Here is a 12,387-nt window from a genome sequence, read left to right on the forward strand (position 1 = left end):
TCTTAGCTATAAGGCGATAATAGTTTAAAACCGTTGTAGAACCGTTGTCTATCGCGATGTTTATCACGATAAAGGACAACAATTTTTAAATGTTGCAAAACTGTTGTTGTTAGTATTAAAAGATAATGGTTTAAAATTTGTTGTCGTTGAGGGGGGTCTTTAACAACACTATCTGTTATAATGGTTTTGGAAGGACAAAGACAACAAATAAAATCTATTATCTTTTAGCTTTTTTGTTGTAGTGATTAGTAGATTTTACTGATTTAGCGCTAGAAGATTTTCCTCCTAGGCTACCACCTAATATTATTCTACACTCGAGGATGAGTTGTTTTAACCCGGGACGATTGATGCAAGAGAATCAGAAGATTATTATTATTATTTTTAATTATTTTTATTTTTATAATATTTAGGATATTTTTGATAATTTCTATCTTGTTATATTTTAATATTTTGAGTCAATTTATAAATTTAAAAATTACGGGTCTTTTTTTATTAGAATTTCATTCCTTTCTTTACAAGTTAGGAATTAAGGTCTATATATTGGAATTTGTTTTCTTTCTTTGGTATAAGATCTAGAGTCTATATAAACAATTGTTTAGGTTGTTGTTAAGAAGATTTTTTATTTTAATAATATTTTGAATCAACAGATTTTAGAAGATTGTTTCCAGTATTCGTGTGTGAATCAATAGATTCAATAGTCCATAGGAATCACTATCCTTCCTGACGTCAAAATAGTGGTACGATCTGTTGGTGCAGTAAGCATCCGACGATCGAACCTCAGTTTTGATAATGGCAAAGGGATTCAAAGTTAAGATTCCTTGTTATCTAACGTGGTTAAATAAGGTTTCTGGAAAGTCCTAACTGCGGTTAGGCAGGGAAAAATCCTAAGGGAGGATAACCTTAGGTCCTAGGGGGTGGTAACCCTAGGTGAAGGAAAATCCTAGGGGCTAGGTCCTAGGGGCGGTAACCCTGGGTGAAGGAAAATCCTAAGGGGCAACCTTAGGTCCTAGGGGATAACCCTAGGTGGAGGAAACCCTAAGGGGCGGCAACCTTAGGTCTAGGGGCGGTAACCCTAGGTGGAGAAAACCATAAGGGGCGGCAACCTTGGGTCCTGGGGTAACCCTAGGTGGAGGAAAACCATAAGGGCGACAACCTTAGGTCCTAGGGGTGGTAACCCTAGTTGGAGAAAAACCTGAGGCGGTAACCCTAGGTCCTAGGGGTGGTAACCCTAGGCGGAGAAGTCAGTCGATGCGGAGGACGGTGGCATCGAGTAAATCTCACAGTGGAGTAGGTGAGGGCCGTTCCCGTAGAGAGCGATGGCGTCGGGTCGGCCTAGGATTTCCTGGAAATCCGAATAACAAACAGATCAGACTGTCATTACTTCATATTCATACTATTATTTTGTATTAACGTTGTGATGGAGGTATTTTTGGATTAACATACTTGCAGGTACCAAAAACACAAAGAAGAACTCGGATGAACAGTGTCCGAGGTGCCTCCATGGGGCTTGGAGGCACCTCGGGTGCAAAACCTGAGCTGGCGCGAGAAGCAGGCTTAAGGCACCTTGGATGGATTGAAGGCGCCTTGGACAGCTTGGAGGCGCCTTGAAGGGATTGAAGGCGCCTTCAGGTCGCGACAGTCAAAGGGTTATCGCAGCGAGCAGATCGGGATAGAATTCAAGCTTCAAGGTGCCTTGGAGCTTGTTTAAGGCGCCTTGAACACTGTTTAAAAGCAGTGGTCGACCAACAACTCAATACAACACCTTCTCAAGCAATCTTCTGCAACGTGCTGCGAATTCGACCATCCCTAAGTGCTGCAAGAACACCCCGACGACCCGAAGCTTCAGATTTAGTCTTTTGTTGTCGGTATATTCTTATTACTGCTTTAAATTGTACTTAGTTTGTAATAGTCTTTACGAACTATAGTTGTTGCCCACCGAAAGCGGTCAGCGACCGCGAGCCTTCGAGTAGGAGCCGAGATAGACTCCGAACGAAGTAAATAGCTTGTCTTTCTGTGTCTTTGTGTTGTTTCTTTTATCTATTCCGCTGCGTGTTTTACAACTCCGATAGTTTTACGATTCTGATAATCGAACGAAATAGCCACGAGCGCTATTCACCCCCCTCTAGCGCGTCTCGATCCAACAATTGGTATCAGAGCGGGGTCGCTTTGAACTGGTGCAACCACCATTCAAGCAATTCGTATCTGCCTTTCTCTTGTCTCTGTCCGACGGCGTAGCCGAGCACCCACATCTGTTGGCCGTGCTCTAGGTGTCGCCCCTTTTGATTCTCCACTACCAAGCCTTCTTCCCGCACAGAGCATAGATTGTTGGAGCAATCCCAATGGTCTGCGGGACCATATGTTTTGGTGTTTTGGGCAAAGAGTTTAAGTTAGGTTCACCCTTGTATTTGATATGTGTACTTGAGTTGTGCAGGACTGCAGGATACACATGTGACTCAGGTTGACGACTTCGGGTCCGGTGAAGGATGGAGCATCCGAGGGACCGTGGACAAGGCAGCGAGGACAAGGGCCGAGGGAAGTGACTTCGAGGCATACGCGAAGGATGGCATAGAGGTCAAGGCTGCAAAGAAGAGTCAAATGAGTCGTGAGGGTCCGAGTGCTGAGAGAATTGTACTCAGGGGAAAAATCTCGTGGGGGGGGGGCACTGTAGCAGTCAACGGGGGTACTGTAGCAGTCAATGGGTACTATAGCAGTTGGCAGTTACTGTAGCAGTCGACTGATGCACTGTAGCAGTCGACTGGTGCACTATAGCTCGACTGGTAGAGAGCCGTTGAGAGAGCCGTTGGGCTGGCACCAGTCGACTGGTGCAAGGACCAGTCGACTGGTAACGGGCAAATCAGGTTTCTGATTTCTTCCAAGCTCTATAAGAAGGAGCTTGGGATGACCGGCCAAGGTGACGAAATTAGACTTGGTTAAAAAGCCTAATTATTAGTCACTAAGTGCTCAAAGGTTCTCTTGTGTCCAAGAGGTCTTGGTGAGATTGTGGCGAGGTTTCTCCACCCACAAGGAGGTTGAGCTAGCCAGAGTTTGCCAGGGACTAATCTACCGACGGATTGAGGGATCGTCCACCTTACGGACACGCTGTGGAGTAGGAGCAAGTTATCTCCGAACCACGTAAATCGACGTGTATTTGGTTTGCATTTCTTGTCTTTAGTTTTAGTTTTTCTACTTGGTTGTTTGTATTTCCACTTGCGCACTAACATTGTAGAAAGAAGCGAGTATTTCGGGGTGTCGTCTATCCAACCCCCCTTCAAGCCGGCCACCGATCATCCAACAATTGATATCAGAGCAAGGTTTCTCTTCAACGGACTAATCGCCAAGAAGAACATCACCAAATGGCCGACTCAAACATTTATCCACCCAAATTCGAAGGGGACTTCTCTTGGTGGATGATGAAGATGGAGGTCTTCTTCAACACGGATTGGGACACCATGATGGTGGTCAAAGAGCCGTTCGAAATCCCGAAAGACAAGAAACGGAAGAAGCTCCGACCACGATATTGGACGAAGGAGAAAACCTCAAGATCGGAGGCAAACAATAAGGTAATATCAATTTTAATTGATATGTTACCTTCTAATGTTGTGAGTCATGTAGGTAAATATGAGAATGCCCATGAATTATGGAGCAATCGACTGATGCACTATAGCAGTCGACTGGTGCACTGTAGCTCGACTGGTAGAGAGTCGTTGAGAGAGCCGTTGGGCTGGCACCGGTCGACTGGTAACGGGCAAATCAGGTTTTTGATTTCTTCCAAGCTCTATAAGAAGGAGCTTGAGATGGCCGGCCAAGGTGACGAAATTAGACTTGGTTAAAGCCTAATTAGTAGTCACTAAGTGCTCAAAGGTTCCCTTGTGTCCAAGAGGTCTTGGTGAGATTGTGGCCAGGTTTCTCCAACCACAAGGAGGTTGAGCTAGCCGGAGTTTGCCGGGGACTAATCCATCGACGGATTGAGGGATCATCCACCTTACGGACACGCCGTGGAGTAGGAGCAAGTTATCTCCGAACCACGTAAATCGACGTGTATTTGGTTTGCATTTCTTGTCTTTAGTTTTAGTCTTTCTACTTGGTTGTTTGTATTTCCACTTGCGCACTAACATTGTAGAAAGAAGCGAGTATTTGGGAGTGCCATCTATCCAACCCCCCTTCAAGCCGGTCACCGATCACCCAACATAGACGACGCCGATCAAGCCGTCTAATTTCGTGCCCTAGGTTGGGTTCACAGTCACCTTGCTCGCCGGAAGGAAGGATCAGCACCATTGTTGCTGTCCTTGCTGTGCCCTAGCACTGTCGCCGGAACCCTTGATCATCTCTGACCAGTGGAGAGGAAGAAGGTAAGGTGGGGTTGGAATTTGGTTGTTGCTGAATTTAGTATCTCTATTTCTTGATCTTAATCTGATCAAGCAGTGAAGTTTCCAGTAGGGGGTTCTTGCTATGGAGTACCTTTAGTCCAGCAGCTCACCTTGTGTTCTGCAGCCACGATCCTTGCTGTTGATCAACAGGAGGCAGAGAATTGAGGTGAGGTGTAGGAAATGGATTTCGTAATTAGTTGTTTGTGTGTAAATGAATTGGGTTCCTGATAGATAAGAATTGGATTTAGCTATTTGATATTGTGGTAATAACTAAATAAAAAAATATATATAGATCTTGATCAATTGAATGGTGGAAGGGTTAAGGTTAATAAAGTTAACCCTAATTGATCAATGGATTAGGATTTAGTTTAGTTAATGGATGCATGATAGAATTAACTAAACTAAATATTGTGACACAGGACTTTGACGCGAGACGAGTATCTCGACTACCGGTTTGGACTTTTCGATTTGGAGGCGGGTACTTTGACTTTATGTCATTTGATATTCATAATAATGTTGTTAACAAATAACAATAATTGTGTTTTTCTTATTTGCTTCGGTTGGTCACTACCTGATCTGTTATATGCTTGTTTATTTATTTATTTTGCACTTCATGTTAGTATCTACCTGATTATACATGCTTATAGGGGTAGTGACACAACCATGTTTTTGTTATTCTATTCAGGACCTAGGTTTTTTTTATTCTTTATCTGACCTGTGTACCTAGACATTGATGCTAGGGTTCACATTTTATGTTTATATGGATAGACTCATGATATTGCCATGCTTAGTGTCAGGCATCATCTCGCATGATTACATGCTGTGCGATAGTCGGCTTCATTATTGTTGAGCACATCGTCAGTTTCATCTCTGTCGGCGCTCCGTTGGTCCGCTCATGGGTAGCGTGACGCAGCGTGGTAGCACGTTAGTTTGCTCGGTGGTGCTCCGTTGGTCCGCTCATGGGTAGTGTGACTGCAGCGTGGTAGCACGCCGGGATCCCTCCCCATCATTGTTTACCGGGAGATGAGAGCATTGCTCTCCCCCATTTATGATTTGGGGTAGGAGGATAGGTGTACTCCGACTGTATCCCGTCCACTCGGTCACTCATCAGGAGTAGTGACGGCAGAGTGCACGATTTTCACAGCTCTACCCACTCGGTCTCACCATTGTGTGTGAGATGACTGACTGGCAGTAGGGGTGACCATGACCTGCATTAGCATCATACGCATTGATGCATTTATTATTTGTGTTTGCTGCACTTATTTGCTACATTTGGATGGATGCATATGTTTGACATGCATACAGGATTTTGATACCTCTTGGTCTGACGACCCTGTTATACTTGTACCCTAGTTCTGGTTAGTACAGCTATTCTCCTATTTATTTCAGTTTGCATTAACCCTTATTTTGGCAGGAGACTATACGTATGATTAGTGCTAGTTGTTATATCCTTACTATGTATATCAGTTGTTACCTGCTGAGTGTTGGACTCACACCCTCCTCCATTGCTATTTTCAGGTTGGTGCTATCCGAGTAGTTCCAGTCGCTAGTTCCTTGCAGTCCACGAGGACGTTTATTGGTCGTTTGGTTTTTTTTTCTTAATTTAGATTATGTTCGGACTTATTCTGTTTTGATACTATGGATCTGGTATGAATTTTATGTGTCGATGGTTTTGGTTTGGATATGTCTTGCTGCATACCTGCCTAGATGACAGAAGAGGTGAGTTGATCTTATCGTCGGATTTGAGATTTATGAGTGTAGTGGAGTAGGGTTGTTTTTGAGTCTTCTTATTACTGTTCTAGTTTGTTATCTATTGAACTGCGTGGATGCTTGTGTATTGTGTTTTGTTTTATGTGTTGTTATATATATATTATTCCGGCCGTGTTGGCCGATGTATATGTGGCCCTGGGGGCGATGTAGAAAGTTTCAGATTGTCCGTCGTATAGGGGAGATGCTGCCGAAATTTTTTCGGACAGGGACTCCTCCGGGGCGTGACAATTTATTTGGTATCAGAGCCAAGTTGCGAGTCAAACTGGTATTTTCGGATTTTTGTGTTCTGGATTTTATAATTAATCTGATACCAATTTATTTGGTATCAGAGTCAAGTTTGGCGATACTTGGTTGATTTTGTGTTGTGGATTTTCGAGATTTAGCTGATACCAATTTATTGCTATCAGAGCAGGTTATGATACTTGCTTTTGGTGTTCTGGATTTTTGGGTTAGCCCGAGTTTACTAGTAAACCTGGGTATTTATTTTCGGAGCTATGGATTTCCATTATGTTTATGTTTCGGACTTTCGTTTCGGAATTATATGGATTTCCGGCGATTTTCTCGTTCGGAATTTTGAGGTAAAATGGGCATTGGATAGCGACGGAACATCTCCAGACGACAAATAGGTATGATGTTTAGTTTTATAATTGTTATACTTGTAGTAATATCTGTGATATAATTTAACAGATATGAGGAGATCTACTCGCGCAACTGCGTTGAGACGTGGTGCAGGATGACCATGTAAGAGGACGTTGGAGTCCCTAGCAACAGACGCGCCAGAGATACGTATTGGAGTAGAGCCTGTTAGTCAAGGACGAACTGCGGGCGCGTCGGGCTCTCAGACCCCAATGACTCTTTTAGAGGTGCCTACCTCGGCTGCACTTGTGGTACCCACCTCTACCGGACCTACGGTACCACCAGCGGTACCACCGGCTTACCCGACGCCACCGCCACTTGGACCTGCCGTGTATCCGACACCAGTGGCACCTGTACCACCAGTGCCTTCAGTGTACCCAGCACCTGCACCTGCGGTATTGGTTACTCCCCTTCCGATACCATCATCAACCATACCTTCAGCTGCGGCCACCTATGCTTATCCTACAGTGCCACCAGCGGCATCTGCCCCAGTATATGCAGCATCACCGGGGATACCTCCCCCGGCCTATCCAGCGGTACTACCTGTAGCACCAGCTCCTGTGGTTCCACCAGTTCCTGCAGCCGTCCCGACACACCTCATTGACATTGTCGCAGACGAGTCAGAATTCCAGCATTGGCAGAGTCGATGAAGAGTCGATTCACCCTCTTCCGAGGAGATACTGATCCGAGTGTGGCTCTGTCTTGGATTGAGACTATGGAGCGGACCTTTTTCTATATGGCTTGCTCCGAGTGGGAGAAAGCAGAGCTGGCTGCTTTTCACTTACGAGACGAGGCCGACACCTAGTGGGTTACTCAGCATTCCATCATCGGCGAGCAGAACATCACCTGGACCAGGTTCAGAGAGGTTTTTGAGAGCCGCTTCTTCCCACGAGTTTATCAGATGACCCGTCGACAGGATTTCCTGAGTTTGCGCCAGAACAACCGGTCGGTGACAGAGTATAATGTAGAGTTTAACCGATTGGCCAGATTTTGTCCAGATCTTGTTGCTGAGGATAATTCACGTATGCAGCAGTTCATTCAGGGGCTGGATGGACATTTGCAAGTAAGGCTTGCTGATCTTGGTTGCGCATCTTATTTAGAGACGTTGGACAGAACCCTCATGATTGAGTCAGTTCTGCAGAGAGCGTATCTGGACAAAAAAGAAAGCAGACGGGTCAGACATCAGGACAGATCCAGCAGGCACAGACGACCGGACAACAGCAGAGTAGTCGTAGTTGGCCAGGTCAAGGTACTTCTGGGGTATTTCATAGACCTCAGAAGTCAGCGCAGTTTTCCTCAGGACATTTCCGGTCTCCTCAGTAGGACCGGAAACAACCCGCCAGAGACATTCGCTATTTACGATGTGGGTCCAGAGATCATATTACCCCAGCCTGCCCTCTGAGACAGTCAGTTTGCTTTTATTGCAAACTGCCTGGGCACCAGAGCCGAGATTGTTCGCTGAAGACTCAGCATATTGCCTCCGGAGTCATTGCTCATGGGGGACTGCACAGTCAGTCAGGGATTAGATAAGGAGGGCGGAGACTTCCACCTTCACATCGCCAGCAGGGGACAGCTTCCCCTTCAGCAGCTGCATTTGGCATGCTCGAACAGGAGTACCCCAGTACTTCCATAGTCCCCCAGAGCTCTGTTCCGGGACCTCATTATCTGACTTAGGGGCAGTATCAGTTGCAGCCTCATCCCCTATTCCAGTACTCGTCACAGCCGCAGCCACTAGCTCAAGTACCAGGCACAGTCTCAGCCATCGGTACAGTATCAGTCGCCGCCCTCTTAGACTTCTCTGGCACAATGTCCAGCACCGCCTCAGTGGCAGGCTCCTGCCCAGACGCAGCAGTCGCAGGCAGCGTTGTCACCTCTCCCTCCGCCAGAGACTGGGCGTATTCATGCGACCACTAGAGAGGATGCACAGCGAGCCGACAGATTCATTTTTCGCGGTACGATTTCTATTTATACCTTATTTGCAGATATATTGATAGATATTGGTAGCTCGCATTCTTTTATATCCCGTACTTTTATGCAGGAGATTGGTAGATTACCTACTTTCAGACCGCAGCGACTGACCGTCTCTTTAACATCCGGTGATACTATGGAGGTCACTCAAGAGGTCAGAAGTTGCCCGTTAGATTTTGGCAACATAATACTTACGGTGGATCTTTTAGTACTGGAATGGCCGACTTTGATATTATTCTTGGCATGGACTGGTTGTCAGCATATCATGCCACTGTTGATTGCCAGACGAGGGTGGCCACATTTCGGCCTCCGAACCAACCCTCGTGGGACTTCACTGGCATCAAAGACGATGACATATCGATCATTTCAGCGATTCAGGCTCATAAGCTGATGTCACATGGTTGTCAGGATTTTCTGTTATCTTTGATTAATACTGAAGATGGCAGTAGTTCTCAACTCTCCGATGTTCTAGTAGTCTGAGAGTATCCGGATGTATTTCCAGAGGAGCTACCATGTTTGCCTCCCAGAAGGCAAGTGGAGTTTGCTATTGAGTTGATTCCGGGAACTACGCCGACATCGAAAGCTCCTTACCATATGATACCAAAAGAGTTGAATGAACTGAATGTTCAACTCCAGGAGCTTTTAGATCGGAGATTTATACGCCCTAGTGCTTCTCCATGGGGTTCTCCGGTATTATTTGTCAGGAAAAAGGATGGTACTATGAGGTTATACATTGACTACAGACAGCTAAATGCAGTGACCGTCAGAAATAAGTATCCTTTACCACGGATCGAGGATTTGTTTGATCAGCTCAGAGGTACATCAGTGTATTCTAAGATTGATCTGCGGTCCGGATATCATCAGATGAGAGTCAGAGATTCTGATATCCAGAAGACAGCTTTCCGTACCAGGTACGATCATTATGAGTTTTTGGTAATGCCATTTGGGCTTACCAATGTTCCAGCGGTATTTATGGATCTGATGAATCGCATCTTTCTGGAGTATCTTGATCAGTTTGTTATCATTTTCATTGATGACATATTGGTCTACTCATGTTCCGAGGAGGAGCATGCTCAGCATCTTCGCACAGTCTTGGAGACTCTTCGACGACATCAGCTGTACGCGAAATTCAACAAGTGTGCTTTCTGTTGGTTAGTCCTAGGAAGATCGTACCGGTTCCACTGTACAAAAATTTTATACAAGTGTCGAAGCTTTCCTAATAACCTATTGTGTTCTTTAGAAGTTAAATTATGAATCGCAAATAGAATTTAACATTATTGATTCCAAATTTAACCTATCTGTTCTTGATGGTTTAGACTTGGATCGCAAGCAGAACTTTGCATTATTGATCCAAATCCACCTACGTTATAAATTCAATTAAATATTAATTTCCAAAATTGGCTTCCAGTACTGTATGGCGAGGCACTAGGCCTTCTTGGGTATGAGAGCATCCACCACCGACTAGATAAAGCCTTTTAAGAAAAGCTAATATTTAATTTCTTTATATAACTCTAGGTTAACCAAAAAGAACAATCGAATCACAAATTTGAAAAACAAAAAAAACACAAACTCGAATAACAAATTCAAAAAACTAGAACCTATTGCCTCTTGTGTTTAGAATTTTTACAAAGAAGATAACTAGCATGATGCGGAAGAAAATTACTAGTTATACCTCTTCTTTGTAAGCTAATGACCTCGAGATCTTCTGCCGTATTCCTCGCCTCACCTTGGACGTCGTGTGAGCGACGATCCTCCAAGATGAACACCACCCAAAGCTTTCTTCTTCCTTCTCTAATATTCGGCCACCACCACCACCAACAAGGAAACGAGAGCAAAGGGTAAAGAGAGGGGAAGAGGGCCGGCCACAAGAGGATCACCAACAAGACAATAAGAATTGTTATCTCATGAGGTCACCCCTCTCCTTCTTTTATACTACTTGCCCAAGGCAATTAAGGAAAGACTTTTCCAAAAAATTAAAATCTTTCTCTTGTTTTTCCTTTTCCCTTTTAAATTTTCCTTATTTTCCTCTTGTTAATTTTAATGGTCGGCCCCTTGCTTGGACACCAAGCAAGGGTGGCCGGCCCTTTTAAAAGAGGAAAATAAGTTTGTAAAATTTTTATAAAATTTTACAAGCTCTCTTTTAAATTTCCTAAAGTGGAAGTTAAAAAAGGAAAGTTTTAAAAAATTAAAACTATGTTTTAAAATTTAAAACTTCTCTTCTAAAAATTTCCTTTTTTAACATGGTTAGAATTTTTTTTAATTTTAAAACTTATCTTCCTTATTTCTTAAAACCGTGAGGATGGTTAAATAAGGAAAGTTTTAAAACTTTTAAAAACTCTCTTTTAAACCATGTGGCCTAATTCAAATAAGGAAAGTTTTAAATTTTAAAAACTCTCTTTTAAAACTTATAGTTTTCTACAAAGAGAAGATTTTAAAAATTCAAAACGCCCCTCCTTGTTTGAATTAATGTGGCCGACCCCCTCATGCTTGGGCACCAAGCAAGGGGCCGCCCCCCTTAAGGAGATATTGTGGCCGACCCTTGCTTGGTCACCAAGCATTGGGCCGACCCCCTTCTTGAACACCAAGATGGGATATTATTTGGATGGACTTGAGGCTTTAATGAGGCTACGACAGGGACCTAGAGGAGAAATTGGTTTTGGCCTCCCGATGAGCTTGAGTATCCCGTGTTCGCCTCGAACACACAACTCGAGTTCATCAATAATAACTCATTCCACTAGAGAGTTATTATTGCACTACCGCACCAATCCCAAATTACATTATGGGCTCCTTCTTATTATGAGTGTGTTAGTCTCCCTGTGTTTAAGATAATGAATGTCCACTAATTAAATAAGTTACTGACAACTCACTTAATTAATATCTATCTCCGAGAGTAGTACCACTCAACTTTATTATCATGTTGGACTAAGTCCACCTGCAGGGTTTAACATGACAATCCTTATGAGCTCCTCTTGGGGATATTATCAACCTGGATAACTAGGACACAGTCTCCTTCTATAATCAACAACGCACACTATAAGTAATATCATTTCCCAACTTATTGGGCTTATTGATTTATCGAACTAAATCTCACCCTTTGATAAATTAAAGAAATAAATATTAAATATATGTACTTATTATTATATTAGGATTAAGAGGACACACTTCCATAATAACTGAGGTCTTTGTTCTTTTATAAAGTCAGTATAAAAAGAACCGACCTCTGATGATCCTACTCAATACACTCTAAGTGTACTAGTCTAATTATATAGCTAAGATAAACTAATACCTAATTACACTACGACTTTGTTCCTTTCCATCTTGGTCGTGAGCTACTGTTTATAATTTATAAGGTATTGATAACATGATCTTCTGTGTGTGGCACCACACACCATGTTATCTACAATATAAGTTAATTGAACAACTACACTTAACTAATAAATGTATACAATTTGACCAAATATGATTCTTTATTCAAAATAAATGTTTACAAAAGCTTAGGCTTTTAGTATACACTCTAACATTTTCTGGTTATCTTTAGTTGATTTTCTGGGACACGTGGTCTCTAGCAGAGGTATTTTAGTAGACCCCCAGAAGATCGAGGCTGTCACCAGTTGGGAGCAGCCGAAGTCAGCTAAGGAGATCCGTA

At 43.5% G+C, this 12,387-nt stretch overlaps 1 protein-coding gene across 1 annotated transcript; it reads left to right on the forward strand.

Moving 5' to 3' along the window:
- The first annotated feature begins 6,985 nt into the window (after window positions 1-6,985).
- Window positions 6,986-7,423, forward strand: LOC122009708 (leucine-rich repeat extensin-like protein 3). Its single transcript, XM_042565971.1, has one exon. The coding sequence runs from the start codon at window positions 6,986-6,988 to the stop codon at window positions 7,421-7,423; it is 438 nt and encodes a 145-aa protein (XP_042421905.1).
- Window positions 7,424-12,387: the final 4,964 nt, after the last annotated feature.

Source organism: Zingiber officinale, chromosome 8A, assembly GCF_018446385.1.
Source record: "Zingiber officinale cultivar Zhangliang chromosome 8A, Zo_v1.1, whole genome shotgun sequence".
NCBI classification, from domain to species: Eukaryota; Viridiplantae; Streptophyta; class Magnoliopsida; order Zingiberales; family Zingiberaceae; genus Zingiber; species Zingiber officinale.